This window comes from Stegastes partitus, unplaced genomic scaffold (assembly GCF_000690725.1).
Source record: "Stegastes partitus isolate 25-593 unplaced genomic scaffold, Stegastes_partitus-1.0.2 Scaffold591, whole genome shotgun sequence".
In the NCBI taxonomy this organism is placed as follows: Eukaryota; Metazoa; Chordata; class Actinopteri; family Pomacentridae; genus Stegastes; species Stegastes partitus.
Genome location: NW_007578322.1, coordinates 177 through 16,291, shown reverse-complemented (window position 1 = coordinate 16,291; position 16,115 = coordinate 177). Strand labels below are relative to the sequence as shown.

Genomic DNA, 16,115 nt, shown 5'->3' with positions numbered 1-16,115 from the left:
GCAGCAGCCAAAAAACATAGAAAGAAAGTACAAGAAAATAACAATAATTAGGTAATGTGCATCCGGTGTCCGCACACAGCAGGTCCAAGGCTCCACCGTCTTTGGTTGGGCAGTCCACATACTGGCTGAATGTGGGAAGAGTAGTTGAGAACGATGTATGATTAAAGTCTCCTGAGATGAGACTGAGGTTGTGATGTTTGCAGCTGGGACACTGAACTATGGATGAGTTCACAGGCCGCAGCAGCATCAGCCAAGGGGGGGGATGTAAACTGCAATCGTCAGGATGTGCGCAACCTCCCTCGGCAGGTCAAACGGCCGCAGAACCAACCGCCAGCAGTTCAGCATCCTTCGTGTAACGCTGCTCTTTAACGCTGACGTGCCGGCATCACATCACACCATCTCTCATTCACACACATGATGAGTCCCCCTGCCTTTCTTCTTACCACTCTCCCTTAAGCTCCGGTCCGCTCTGACCAGGTGAAATCGGTCCAAAGTTACGAGTGAGTCCAGAGTGAGTTCGTTCAGCCATTGTTCGTTCATGCTCGCCTAGTGGCTGGTTTGGCACATCCTCAAACAAAGAATGCTTTCTGGCAGTCCACCATTATTTTATCAATAGGGCTGCTTTTGTTTGGACTACTGCCTGTGCTTGTAGATGTACAGCTACAACACACAACCAGGGCACACAACCTTGATTTTGTTGGGCCAGCTGACCAATCAGAGCAGACTTTACTAATACTGAGAGGAGCGGCTGCAGCATTGTACAGTATGAGAAAAAAAAGAAGTGTTTTTTGAATAATAAATCATGTAAATGTATTCTAGTAGACCCTAAAAATACAATTCTAAACTTGTAAATGTGCATAATTTGGGCTCTTTAAAGAAAATCTTTGGAAAAGGTGAAGAAATTCAGCTACTAAAAGCATGTTGTAGTAGAATTTAAAGTGCCTCTGTAATACCTGGGATGTTGGAAACTCCATTAATAGTACATAATAGTACATAGTTCATAATTCTGAGCCAAAACTCCAAAATTCTAATTCTGCTCTTTAATTCATGCTTTAAATGTTGCATCCTTATTGACTTTTTAGGTGGCATTCTTAGTTTAAGGCAACGAAATGTGACTCTGTGATGTTTTTTTTTTTCTCTTGCCAGTTCCGTGAACAAAACGACATTACTTGTGGAACAGCTGCTACCGTTTAATGATGTCTCCTTGCATCTCAAACAACACAGCTTAGAAAAAAAAAAAAAAACGCTGCTTATTTGTTCGCCGCTTTCTTCTGCACGTGACACCCTGAATATGTTATTAGCAGAAGCGTGGCAGCGAGCCAGTAATGCCGCCAACATGGCTTTATAGCTTTTAACTGTGCAGAGAACCAATCAGAATAAGAATTAAACAGAGATTTACTGAAGCGTTCAACCCTAAATATTGTGTGAGGTCGTTTCTGGACATCTTATTGTGTTTCGAGCTTCAATCTTGTGCTGAGTCATGATCTGGAGTTACAGCTGAGAACACTGTGTATGATATAAAGGCACATTTTAACCTCGGTTTAGGGTTGATGAGCGATGGTCAGGACTGTGGAGATCGTGCAGTAGTCTGCAAAACAGAGCAAGGTCACTGTCAACCGTCGGCGCTCTTTATCTCCAGTGGAGCTCTTTAGGATTCATCTCACATCACATCTGGGCTTCAGACAAGTGGAAGTTATTTCAGCATCCATGTTTGATACGATTAAAAACCTGAACAAAACTGTTTCTCATTCTGTAGTTTGGGCTGGTTTATGAATAAATGCAAAAGGGCATGACTTTAATCTGCAAAAGTCAGAAATGAAATGCGTGGCGCCTATAATTTTTTTTAAGGGTGGTTAGAATTCTAAAGGTCTGCAAATATATTCTGAGCTCAGGTTAAATCTTCAGTCATTTCCATATTTCTATCATCAACTTGCTTCAGTCGTACGGACCCAACCTTTGATCTGAAGCCTCTTAAAGTGCCACAAGTGCTTTCTAGCACTGAGGCTGGAAACCATGAAACCTGGAAATGTTATCATTAGCATGTGAGAAGCCTGTACCTTTTTCATATTTTAAGAAATGTGAGAAAAGAGCATGAATGTATCATGTCACATCCTATTAAAAGCCTCTGAAAATGCTGGTTTTATAAATAGAAAGTAGAAAAAAGAGGTTTCATTTTACCCCGCTACTATCTACTGTGTCATGTCTTCTTTATAATACAGCATAACGGGGAATAAAGGAAGCTCATAGGAAATAACTAATAAACCTCAATGCTTCATCATATCAAAGGATTGTCATGAACTATAAGAGCTGCACAGGAAGTTATTTATTAACATCTAGCTGGTTCTGTACTTTTCTCAGCATGTTTAAGAAGATATTCTGAAACAAGGAGCATCCCAAGGTCCAAGCGACTCGATGACTGAATCAAAAATGACATTCAGGACCTCTTTCGAGTAGCGAGCTGTAATTTTCTACAAGTACTCCAAATCGCCTCTCAGCCTTTAATCTGTGTCAACGTGGCTCTTGTCGCCAACGCTTTCCATTGGAATTGCGTTTTATGATCCTCAAACATGACTGCAGATTCACTTTTTTTAGGGCTCCTTCCACGTTATTATTGTCTTCTCTTTGTGCCGCATGAATACTGACAGACAAAGCAATTCTCTCTGCTGGAAAAATGTGTGAAAGTGCCCGCTCTTACCCATGTATGTCTTTAACTGACAGCTCATGCGATGCGACTGTGTGAAGACCCAGGAAGCCGACCGCCTGGACTCAGCTCCGTTCTCTCCCTCCAGCCCACGCGAGAAATGGCTCAGAAGGAGGACACATGTCAAACTACGGGTAATAAATTATTTGGTGTTTATTTTGTATAAACACACTCGTCCCAGTTTGCTCTGATGGCAAAAATCAATCCGAGCAGAAACACGAATTTAGGGTCACTTTGTTCATTTTTAGAGGCACATTTTGAAAGTTAACGCGAACAAATTCATGAATGTTTCAACAAAAGAATTTGGCTCACACACAACATATTACACAAGCTGGGATATTGTCTCCAAGGTGCCTCTAATTCTCAGAAATATACCCACCTACACAACATCACACACAGCCGGAACTGTTTTTCTGCCTTTAAAGATGGATTTTATTTCTTTTTTTTTTGCTCCAGACTCTCAGATTGAGGGTCAGCTTAGGCGTTTATTCAACATCCTTGGATCAAAACAGTTCTAGTGTAGGTTGAACTGACAATGGCAAGAATGTGAAACTTTCTTACATACCTTGATGCAAGCATCACATGGTTTCTCGACCGTCAAGGTTAAATCGTAAATTTCTCTGCCTCGATGTCTGAATGTAGCTGGAAAGCTTGTTCCAGGCTGCCGCGGTGGCCTTCGCTCAAACTAAAAATACATTTGTCGTTAAATGCTGAATTCATACAGCTTTAGTCGACTGTGGCCTGAATTTCTTAAAATACTCCCACACTTTCACCTTGAAGCGCTGAAGCGGGAAGACGCATGCAATTACTTGATGTGTCTGAGCTCCGCCGAGTGGAACAATCAAGGTCACAATGCTATCCATTTTCTAAAGACACCAAGTTAGTGACTGCTTGCTTTTCATGAGGCTATAAATAGAACTGTATAAGCAGAATGCCATGGAAACATAACTATATTTGAGTTTGAAGGTTTTTCTTTTTTTCCCATCTTGTTCATGCCTCACCTCTGCTAAGGGATGTGTTTTTGTATGATGGTGCTTAAAGCAGTTCCTCTGTCCTGAATTCAGTATGGAGCAGCTCCATGCTGATTCAATCTGGACACTGCCGGCTCATCTGCTGCAAAGTGCTACTATTCAGAGAGGCTTGGCATCTATTTCTGATGTTCCTTGGCTTGGTAAGAGGTCTTTGTCGCTGCTGGAGAGGGACCACTGGTGCGGCTGCTGCTGCTGGTGTTGTGTGCTGCTCTTTCACAGATCAGCTTTTGTGCGCGAGAGGATGCTGTGTGATACCGAGCCACATGTTGCCTGTTTGTGTCGTTTTCACATATGACCACACAGGGAGTTCTTAGTGAATTGTGTCAGGGACGGATAAGCTGATGCCAAGCACTGTCAGGCCTCCTGAAGTCACGTAGCAACAGGACATGCTGTTTAATGCACTTTTTATTCGTTAAGTGCATGCACAGGTGTACGCATACGTGTTCGCTCGCCATCGCAGGATCAGTCAGCGAGACCACGTGCTGGCAAGCAATTGGCTGTTGACGAAGCTAATGCAGGATAGCAGCTGGAAATGTTGAACTTCCCCGTTAGATGCCACATCCTTTAAATCAATTATCATTAGCTGGTGTGGTGAAACAGTAAAACACAACAACAACATTGTTAACCACATTAACACTTAGCCGCGTTTGTTGTGTGCAGCTGCTCCGTTGTCAATAAAGAGCAGAGCACTTACAAGTAAACAAAATGTCATCTGAGCCGCTTACTTCTGATGAGATGGCAGCAATAAGCAAAGATGGAGTTAACGAATTACATTTATTGCTGTAGCTTTTGCTTACTCATAAAGTTGTACATCTGGGAATGCGTTGTGTTTACATAAGTCGTCCCTGTCGATTATACGTTTTAAAAGCATTTCATCATTGTCTCATAATTCTAAATTCAGAAATGCGAATGAGAAACAAAACACTATCTACAGGGCAACAACCACAATCGGGAGAGCAACGGGACAGAGAAGAGGAGTTGGTCGGAAAATTAGAATTTCGGTCATGTTGGCCCACAACAGTGTGTGAATTATACATCAGTGTGCTCATAATATTCTATTAAAATGCAACCATCTCAGCAAGAAGAGATTTAGGGATTAGTGTTTCTCTGCTGGCCCATTTGGAGGTACTCGCTGAATAGTGCAATATGGAGGGAAGAACAAGACAAGGACGCTTAAAAGGGAGTTAACACGCTTTTCTGTAAGGTCCCTCAGTGTATACTTTAGAGAAATTTGGCTGGACATTAAATTCTGGAAATGCAACACATTAAAGCGTGGAAAACGCGAGCCATATACCCGCTGGTTGTGTAATACTATGTCACAAAGGCTTGTAAAGACATGTCATGCAAGGACAAACAGCAGCAACAATTTTTTATGGAGCTTATTAATAGCTCAGGCCGACACAGACGTCATTTCATACTTAGTCTTCACACTGTCTAGTCATAAACTGTAATGTGCATAAGCTTTAGGGATTTGAGATGTTTACATTATGAAGTACCATCATGTAAGCATCTGATCAGTCACAAATTAATTCTACAGCATGCAACAAGAACCCCAAACATCCAGAGACACAAAGAAAAATCCCTTAGCGACAAGGAAACAGTCCTGTTTAAATGCTGTGGCCCCCACAGGACTCTCGTGGCGTCCATCTGGGATGACATGACAAGACAGAAGTAATCCAGACAGCTTAAATCCACAGAGGGACTGTGGCAATTTCTCCAAAGTGCTTGGAACAACCTGTGTACAAAACTGTACACTGGGGAGAATTTAAAGGCGTTTTAAAGGCTTGAGGGGGATGTGGCAAAACTGTATTTAATTTACATTTGTTTTGATTACTTACATGTTGTATATAGTAACGGATTAAGTTAAAAACTATTTTTAAATTGTTTTCAAAAGCATCCTCACTCTTCATTCGTGTGTTTAATGCCTGAAACAATTGCACAGTACTATATATATGACAATTACTGTAAGACGTAGCTAATCTAACAAATTTTCTTTGCTCAAAACAGTTTAAGAAGTGAAAAAAATGATCACTTGCCTACTTAATCCATCCATCCATTATCTATACACTGCTTAATCCTCACTAGGGTAGCGGGGGGGCTATAATACAATCCAAGAAGGAATTATAGACTTATTGGATGTAAATGATTTCTGACAATAACAAGAAAACCAATGCATTTCAGTAAGAAAGTCAATGTTTCACAAAAGCTTTTCAATTAATACCCTAAAGACATGTGAAGTCAGCTTTTTCGGTTGCCTACCAATTGTAACTAAGAATAATAAATACTGCACATGGATTCTCAGTCATCCAGGTCATGGGAATCTTAAGTATTGGAAGGAAACTGGACTCTTTTTTTAGGGGTTTTGATCCTCTCCTCAAAGAGGCTTCTTCAGTTCAAGGGAGTCCCAGATATACATTGTCACCCATAAATCACATCGCTCCTCAGAACAAGAGTCAGCAGCCCATTTCAGTTTAAAGAATCAGTCATAGTCCTTTAAGGACAGCACAGGATACATTCTGGACGGAGAAGACAGATAGTTTTAGAGACGGGTGAAGCAAACTGTCTGTTTAACTGGATCAAAACAGAGGAGGGATCCACTTATCAGGTACTTATAATGTAGTCCTGAGACTCCTCCCTAAACAGTTTGACAACCATTCACTTGTCAACACAGTTGAATCCTGGGTAGTTAAAAAGTTATTTAGCGATGCGATTTCGGGGTGAACAAATATATCTGGGACTCCCCATCAGTCAGTTAGAACTGCAGAAGCTTTTTGTATGAAGGATGAAATGTCTTCAAGAACCAAATAGAGAAGTCCATTTGCCTCCACTTCAGCTATTTGGAATATTTCGAAACAATAACTGAGAACAATAAATTTGAATCCACACTTTATGTAGCATAAAATTAGATTTTTAAAAGAAGAGACGGCATATTCGTTATAAGCATATTTGCCTATAATGTGATGTGAAATATCACCTGCGAAACATACCAACAATCTTGTGTCAGAGGTATTTGCCAGATATTTAAAAGCACAGTTGTCCAAGAATAGATCCTTGAGGCACCCCATATGATACTGTAGCATGTTGCTGTCTGTTACTGCAAATAATCCTTAAATCATTTCAGCGTCTCTTAACTGTACTGTACTGCTTTATACCTCTGGCTCTGCTTGTGAATTCAGTCTGCTTCATACTTGCTGAGGTTTAAACACAAGGGAGGGAGGCTACTTCTCAATTAATTAGAAGTGCTGTTGATGTGTGACAAAATAATCTCACCTCAGAGTTCACTAAGTAGCTTTTTTTGGAGCTTTGAACTGTATCTCATGATCTTCATTGATTTACTTCGGAGCATCTCATAAGCAGACAAATCCACACAGAAATTATTGTTACAATTTATTCTTTAAACTGTGTCGTTAGAGCTCTGAATGATGGATGTTGTGCTTCGTCTTGTCCTAGAACGTCACAGCCAACCACCGGGTGAATGATGTCATTGCCACCGAGGACGGCCCCCAGACTCTGGTTGGTCGCTTCATGTACGGCCCCTTAGACATGGTCACTCTGACTGGAGAAAAGGTGAAAAGCAGCTACCTGATTTATTCCTGCTGATGCACTGCGTGTTTCTGTGTCCGAGACTAATGGTAATCCGTACCTGCTGACCCTCCCCGTCCCTTCTCAGGTGGACATTCTGCTGATGACACAGCCTCAGTCCGGCCGCTGGGTGCACTTTGACACCGAAGTCACCAACAGCAGTGGCCGAGTCACGTACACCATACCCAAGACCAAGAAGCTTGGTCTGGGAGTGTATCCGATTAAAATGGTGGTCAAGTAAGTCTGCATGTAGCATGCCCTTTACAGAGCGCTTTATTATCAAATAAAATGTAGTAATACGTGAAAAAGGAGAGAATTATTGATTTTGGTTGTATGTCCATGCCCAGTATTGGTGTGTGAGCGTCTTGCTAGAGATTTCAGTATGAAAGGGAGGCCTTGAAGGGCGTAACAACTATGTGTAGCAGCTGAAGTTGCTCAGTTCTCATGTAATCTCTCTGTTTTTTCAATCCCAAGGGGGGATCAAACCAGTGCAGAGGCCTACCTGACAGTTTTGCCGCGGGGCATGGAGTGTGTGGTCTTCAGCATTGACGGCTCTTTTGCTGCCAGCGTGTCAATCATGGGCAGTGACCCGAAGGTCCGCCCCGGAGCTGTCGATGTAGTCAGGTAACTGCCTGTGCATATTCACCTCTTAAGAGTTAGAAGGGTACCGATTAATGTACAAATTCAGTACCGAGCGCCTTTGCTTGCACTGCATTTTTTCAGCCTCTCAGCACGTCTTCTCCGCGATAACACCTCTACCGCTCAAACTAAATCCTTCTGATATGTGTTTGATGTTGTGTGTTCGCATGCAGGCATTGGCAGGATCTGGGCTATCTGATCATCTACATCACAGGTCGCCCAGATATGCAGAAACAGCGTGTTGTATCCTGGCTCTCGCAGCACAATTTTCCCCACGGGATGATCTTCTTTTCTGAAGGCCTGGTTCACGATCCCCTGCGGCAAAAGACCATCTTCCTCAGGAACCTCATACAGGAGGTACACCTTTTAGATAAACTGCCACTGTGACATTAACAGGACAGTTAATCTTTGCAATATTTTGTTCCCTACAGTCAGCTCTTTCTCACTCTCGTCACTCTTTGGCAAGCTCACCGTGTTGCATACTCGCATTGTAATGCCACGCACATGTCTGACTGATTATTTTGTCTCTCACCAGTGTCACATTAAGATCAACTCTGCTTATGGCTCCATGAAGGACATCTCTGTTTACAACATGCTAGGCCTTAGCCCCTCGCAGATTTATATTGTCGGCAGACCTTCAAAGAAGTACCAAACCCAGTGCCAGGTAGCTCTATTTTCATTTGTGTCCTTTATCTCATGGTGTTCCTGTCTGCCTATTTTACTTGAAAGGTTTAGGCTTTTTCTCTTGGCTTTTCTCATTCACTTTAATCTTCCTCTCTGTCTGATTTTCCCTTTTGGTGTGCTCTGCGTAGTTCCTGAGCGAGGGTTATGCAGCGCACCTCTCTACGCTTCAGTTTGGGCACAGAGCCAGACCGAAGAAATCCCCCTCGGTCCGTATGGTCCTAAGGAAAGGATCGTTCGGCCTCTCAGCGAAGCCGGACTTCCTGTGTAAGCGTACCCACCTGCGCAGGACCATGTCGGTCCAGCAGCCCGACCCGCCGTGCACACCCAACCCCAAGCCTGAGCGAGCCCAGAGCCAACCGGAGTCGGATAAGGACCACGGTGGTGGAGGAGGAGGGGGAGGGGGAGGAGGTGGACAAGGTGCATGGGGACGGGCCTCCATGCATCGTGGAGACACCACTCCCTGACACCAAAAAAGAAATGGAAGGCTTGCAGGAGGACGGAAGAGGAGGAGAACAAACGGGTCTTAGTGTCCAGGGCCAAGGTGACACCTCATTGTTTGTACACTAGCGATTTAAAGGATGATTCCAACTTGTGTCTTATTTTTGACCCCTGCTCCCATCCATATTGCATTCCTCAAATGAGTCCGCCAGAATGCTCCTCATGTTGCTGCAGCACCTGCAAAGTCACGAACATTAATATAACATTAACAAATCCTCACTGAATAATAGCTTTTCACCTTTTACTTCACTGCATTGTCTGTTAAGCTTTTAAGAGCTCGAGGCTCTGCAAAGCTCTGACGCAAACATGGATTGATTTTGCTCACTACTGTCGAGCTCCAGCAAAGTCAATAAACGTCCACCTTCATTAAATTATGTCCCGTTGTGCATCTGATGCCTTACAGTGTTTACATTTTTAGTCAGAGATGCATTGTTATTTTTTTTAGAAATGAATAATTCAAAGAGCTTAAAAGAATAGAAGGAAAGAATGGCTGGAACAAAGAGGGAAAGTAAAGAACAACTTGAGCTTTCTCTCAGGACTAAATATTCATGTGGCAACCTGAGTAAGAGGTGCTATTATTAGCAGCAGTTCCCTAGCAGGACTGAATGTGAATTTTCCCCGTGATAATGATCATGCAGGCGCATCTGCAATGTCCTCCGAAGCTTGTAATCCACTCATTTATAGATTTGGAAATATTGTCAGTGCAATTATGGAAATTGCAGCTGAGTCATTCTAAGAGCCTGTAGAAACAAATACGCTGACACAGCACACACAAACACCCAACTGTGTGCTAACTTTGCTTCGAATGTGAGAGTCCTGACTGATTTTCTTCTCATTCGACAGTGTCACTGCTGCCTACTGTACATGTACATTGGATCCTCTGCTGGTGTCCCTCACAGCTCAGCTTTACCTCCTGCTTGGCCCTCTACACTTTGCCACCTGTTCCTTTCCCCTAAACACGCTCAATGGACAATGTCGAGGATTGCAGCAATTTTTTTTGCGAATGTCTGTGTCAAACAGTGTCTAATTGTAAAACCAGAAGAATGTACTCGAGATGGGGAAACACACACACATATTTATGCGCACTCACATGCTCCAGACGATGAAAAATGCCACGATGATGGCTGCATTAGAGCTTCTGAGACCTTCCCCCGGCCTTAGCAGCAGTTTACCAGATGCTGCACTGCACTTTGGTGCCGTTCACGCTGCTGCGCTGACAGGTGGTCATGTTGAAGGACTCCTGCACTGACTCTCCAACCAATGTAAATATTCACCACACATCACGCCTGTGTGGCCCCTCTGGACACAGAAGCACTGTGACATTTAGGTTTGGAGCTGTGCCGTCTGGAGCCCAGCTAACCTTGCCAAACGCCTGCCTCTGCCTATACACCCCTTCCACCGTTGGATGTTTCCTGGTTGGCTTACCACACACACACCCCTTCTCCCTTCAACCAGTCAGGCAGAACATGCCTTTCGACAGCCACCTCAGACCCTCCGCTCTGCAGCCGCTGAAGTGCTGCGGTGTGCACAGCTCAGCCCCCGAGGTCGCATTTGCACTACACCGCAGCGGATTTAGCTCCAGAAGCAAAGACTTGCATTTTAATCGTATTTGTAGTTTTTGTTTCTCCTCGCCCGTTTGTGCACTGTCGCTGCTGCTTGCTGGTTCCTGTAACTGCTGAAGGATTCGATTAGTACATAGAAAAGTGTTTCTTTGACCAAAAATGTTTACAGATTAATACACAGTTGTAGACAGTGATCAGAACTTGTTTCCCTTCGTAATTACCATGAAAGTGTAATTAGCATTATTAACATTAGTTTAGTTGCTTGATAGTTGCAGTAGCTTGCAGGATATCGTACAATTAGAGAGTTCAAACTCCGCCAGGATGCCCCTTCGCATCCATTTATTACAGCTGCACTGGAACCAATAGATTCGTGATGAAATCTGATGCCGTCTTGTGCACTTGAGGTCGAATTGAGTCTTACTGTGGTCATGTTTGAAAATCTGTGCAAGTTGAACATATTTTTCTAAGAAGAAATATTGTAAATAGAGATATTTTCGATGTATGTTTTGGAACATTTGTTATTTGACTTGTTGAATGGTTGATTTTTTTGCCTTAAATTGTATTTGATGTTGTGTAGAGATAAATAATTTGTTTCGCCAAAGTATCACTGTTAGTTCATGACAAAGTATTTAATCTAGTCGATATTTTTGCTTTGACATGTTTTAGATACCGTGTACGAGTGTGCGCGCGTGAGAGTCTAGGTATCTGTTGTGTAGTTGTATTTGCTGAGAACACGAAGACGGTCACGACTAATGCTGTAAAGGCCTCTTCAGAGGACTCGGAGAGGCCGGTGTTAACATATCTGCATGTTCCCACTGCAGCTCACTACTGCCGTTTTTTTTTTTTTTCCAGAACGGAGCATATATTTTTACTGTATTGGACTGAAGCAGAGTGGCGGAGGATTGCTTGGCCGAGGTTTTTATACGTGCTATGAAAGTAAAAGGGGACTTATGAATTCTTACGGTGTCTTGTTTTAAGTGAAAACCTGCATAGCGGAAAGAAACGTGCGAGCCGAGGGGGAGCTATCTTCGACTCTTTTCCTCCCACCTCCCGTACGCAGTAGGTGGTCCAGTAATTAGCTATTTGATTGCTACTAAGTATGTATGGTTCCCTGTAGTGCTGCCCCTGTAATTGCAGTGCGCCAATTAGCATTCCTTGGTAATTGTATAATATTGTGGAAACAATACTGAAATACTTAACTCGATTTTGTTTCGCATTTAGATACTCAATACTGAAACATTGTTGTCCAAGCAACAAAGATGACCATTCCAGTCAATGTACACACAATAATCAAAGTGACTCCATTAGTCTGTACAACACATAATATATATTTTAGTGATGCATCGAAGGAGTTAAATATTTCACGTGGGCAGCAAACGGTGTTAGCAAATGGCAAATGAGGCTCTAATGGTTAAATGGTGGTTGTTCTGGTGCATGTTCATTCTTTGATATTGTTAAATAATTGCTAGAAATTGTCATGTTTGTTGTAATTTAACTGACAATGTAATATTTGCGTACGAGTGTTGAATAATAATTCATTGTCAACCACTACTTGATGAGCAAAATCAAAATTAGTGGTCAAGTTTATGATAAATAACTGATTTTCTACAGTAAAATAGTAAAAAATGAAATAAAATTTGGGAAATTGTTATGAATATGTGACGTTACCTCTTGCTTTTACCTCAGATTTCCCTCATTTAGTGGCTGACAAATAGTGCCAATTTTCATTTTATGGCTAAATAATAGACATCTGAGAGGTAAACAAAAACAACAACATTATCAAATAATGATATTTTACTGTTAAATATCCTCTTAAATATGATTAACCCTTCAACAAGTACGAAGTAATATGGTTTTAACTATTGGGTACTGACCTAATTTGCCATTTATTAACAATTTAGTATGACGAGTAAGTTAACTAACATGATGCGACAATTTCTGTTGAAAACTGTTGATTTTTACTTTTGGTCTTCTTGGCCAATGAGGGAGAAAAAAACAAAAACATCTGGTTTCACTGCTGCAAAGTTTATTGTTTTGTACAGATCTCCTGTGATGAACATGTTATTGTGTTTATTGGACTCAGTCCTTCTTTCATTATTGCATAAATAAAGATATTTCACAGTTGGAGAATTTAGCTCGGCTTCAGGAGCGTCTTATTATTTATTCCACTTGTCCCTTATCTCTGGAGACACTGGAGGCTGAATCACCTGCGATAACCTTTTTTTTTTTTCTTCTTCTCCCCTTCAAGGTCATCTGCTTCGCTGTAGGGCATCAGAGTTGAGTGCAGTATCCACTTACGTAGAATCCGTGCTGGGATGTGTGTCCGACTTGGAAACCTCGCTCCAACTTTCCTTCTCTCTGCATTCACTTTCTAAGCTACAGTATGTGGCCTATAAATCAGCCAGTTTGACTTCGTGCTGATGTATTACAGACATTAGTGAGACCGCCAGTTCCTGCAGCAGCCACAGCTGTGGGTCTTATTCAGCCTCCACAATGATCAGAGTGCTACTCCTGCTTAATCAAAGAATGGCTACACGCCTGTCCTGATTGCTGAAAGTCAAACTAGTCATCCATTCACTGCGGGGCCGCAACACACGCTGCAATGGTAACACAATGAACTGCTGGTTCCTGCCTTAAATGTAGGTCTCTTTGAGTGCAATTGTTCCTTGGCGGATGTTTGAACAGAGACAGATTTTATAGACTGCATTCAAGGTCAAGGATGAACTTTAAAGTACTCAGACAGAATGACCATGCTGGATCTGGTGCAGTCAGTGTGTTTCCATCAAATTTTTAAATGATACATGCAGGATTCAGTTTAATGAAATATTTAGATTTTAAGCTGACAATTGGTTCCCTTTTTTTTTAAGGAACCAAACATCACTCATGATTCATTCTGTCACCACTGGAAAGTTGAAAGTCCAACTCTCCTGTTAATCTTTACAGACTCTGTAGTTTCGACAACTTTTAAAAGAAAACATAAAATCTTAAATCCTTAAAATATTAAGGTTGAGACCCAAATACCACATCGCCTCACTGATGTAAGAATAAATGTTCAGATCCTACAATAATATTCATGGCAAAGCCAATGAATCCAAAGATTCTCTTTGAGTGAAGAGTTGCAGACAGTGAAGAGGAATAACTCCTTTTAATGAGAAGACACCTCCAGCAGAACCAGAATCAGGGAGGGCTGCCGTTTTTAAAAGGCATTTTGTTTTGTGCAAGACACTGCATGAACCGAACTGATGATTTGACCTTAGAGAAAAAGTCAACTTCTTCACCTAACGTCAGGTCAGTAGGGTTTTTCCTCTAAGGCAGGGGTGTCCAATCCTGGTCCTCGAGGGCCACAGTCCTGCATGTTTTAGACGTTTCCCTCTTCCAACACACCTGATTCAAATGATCAGGATCGTTATCAGGCTTCTGCAGAGCTTGATGATGAGCTGATCATTTGAATCAGGTGTGTTGGAAGAGGGAAACATCTAAAACAAGCTGGACTGTGGCCCTCAAGGACCAGGATTGGACACCCCTGCTCTAAGGGCTACAGTGCAAATTTTCATCAGCATCCAGTCATATTTGTTGAGGTATTTCAGTGGACCAGCTGCTTTCTGGGTAAAAATTTAAACATCGACAGGATCAACCAAGCGAACTCCAGCTGCCAGTGAAGATCGTGTGTTAATGCAACTCATCATTTAGAATTCATTAGCAGTGGAGGTATTTTCATTATTCACCCATTGAGACTGTCGCTATTCAAACCGTTTAAACCCAGATTTTCGTAGAAATACTGCCTACGCTCAACTCAACCAGCAAATCCTGAAAAGATGAATGATTTTGTAAAAATTATGATCGGCCCTGATCATAGTGAATGTGATGAGGACAATTACCTAGCTATGTTAGCCCAGTTTAAAGGGTTTTATCCCACCCCAGGCGTTTGGCATAATGAGCTGGAGCTGTGATTCTCCCGGCCACATTTAAACGTCATTAGTAACATATGGTCTGGGAAAACAGGGAAGAATTGCTCCTTTGCAAAAGCAAGAACTGCCGGCTTCTGACACCAGGTGTCACGATTCACATAAAAGAAAGTCAGCCACAGCGAGAGCCATAATTCAAAAGGTTTAAACTTTTTCTGGCTCCTAGTTCGTGTCCCCATTCTCCCAGTCGCTCTGCTTGGTTGTGCAGAAGCAATCAAGGCTAAAAGGCTCCTTCTTTCTTTTCTCCTCCAATTGTTTTCTTCATCACAAGTCACTTCAGCTGATCAATATCTTGAATCAAGGTGAATTTTCCTGTGAGACGCATTAGTAAGAGCCTATGCTCACGACTTCATTAATCAACCAGGTGCTTGAGTAACAAGAGATCCATGTGTGAAAAGACTCTCTGCTCACGTGGAGCATCTCCTCTTTATTCAGGCAGCATACAGCGTTTGGATTTCAAGAACAGTTAATAAATTGACCTTGCAGCATGATTGCAACAGTTTTGATATTTATTCAATACCTGCCATATGTGATAAATAAGCCAAGGTTATGTGCTCCAGTGATGGCCCACTATGATTAAATGAATTTATCTGAAAGCTGAAACACCAAATTTTGTGATCCCCTTTATAATGAATATTTATAACGGCTGTATTTAGTGTGGATGAGGGCACATCTGGCTCATACGCAGGCTGAGTGATCTGTGAAGTGATCAAAAAAATGTAATAGCAACAGGACAAGGTGAACTTTTTGCCACCTGTTTCAGAAAGTCACAGTTACAACTTTTTAATATACAAGCCAAACAATGGCTCAAACAACAACACAATGTCACACATGTACATACAGGACATACACTCGAGATGCATCTGTATGTCAGTGCGTATACAGTAATCCATGATCAGCCACAACATTAAAACCACCTGCTTAAAAATGTGTATCTCCAAAACAACTCTGAGCTGTCAGGGAAAGGACATAGAAACTCTGGGGATGTTCTGTGGTATTTGGCAAAGGGACATTGACAGCAAAACCTGTGAGATGTAGGGCAGTGCCTCCTTGGATCGCACTTGTTGATCAGATTGGGATCTTGGGAGTTTGGAGGCCGGGTCGATGCTCCAAGCTCCTTGCTGTGTTCCTCAGGCTGTTCCTGAGCAGTTTTAGTGTTGTGTCAGGATGCATTGTTCTGCTGGGGGAGGCCAGTACTGTTTCAAACTCAGATGTTGTGCTTGGTCTGAGCAAACAAAGCAACATCCCTATGGATGTCAGAACCAGAAGTTTCCCAGCTGAACATTACAAAGAAATAAGATGATGTTTTTGTGGTACATGTTGCACTTTTTTTCCATTATTGAGACCAATTATATTCTATTATAAGTAGTCTGTATGTTTTGTTAGGGTCCAAGCACTAACGGTGCAAGGACCCTATTGAAACCCTTGTGATTATTATTAGGGTCCGAGCACC

General features: G+C 42.2%; 1 protein-coding gene across 1 annotated transcript in view; it reads left to right on the top strand.

Moving 5' to 3' along the window:
- LOC103362648 (membrane-associated phosphatidylinositol transfer protein 3) overlaps positions 1–10,823 on the top strand; it is a 108,449-nt gene extending 97,626 nt beyond the window's left edge. The window contains exons 13-19 of the mRNA XM_008289056.1: positions 2,719–2,835; positions 7,183–7,299; positions 7,403–7,551; positions 7,789–7,938; positions 8,127–8,310; positions 8,489–8,617; positions 8,766–10,823. Coding sequence (XP_008287278.1) covers positions 2,719–2,835; positions 7,183–7,299; positions 7,403–7,551; positions 7,789–7,938; positions 8,127–8,310; positions 8,489–8,617; positions 8,766–9,101 — 1,182 coding nt within the window. The 3' untranslated portion in view covers positions 9,102–10,823. The remainder of the gene's footprint in view (positions 1–2,718; positions 2,836–7,182; positions 7,300–7,402; positions 7,552–7,788; positions 7,939–8,126; positions 8,311–8,488; positions 8,618–8,765) is intronic.
- Positions 10,824–16,115: the final 5,292 nt, after the last annotated feature.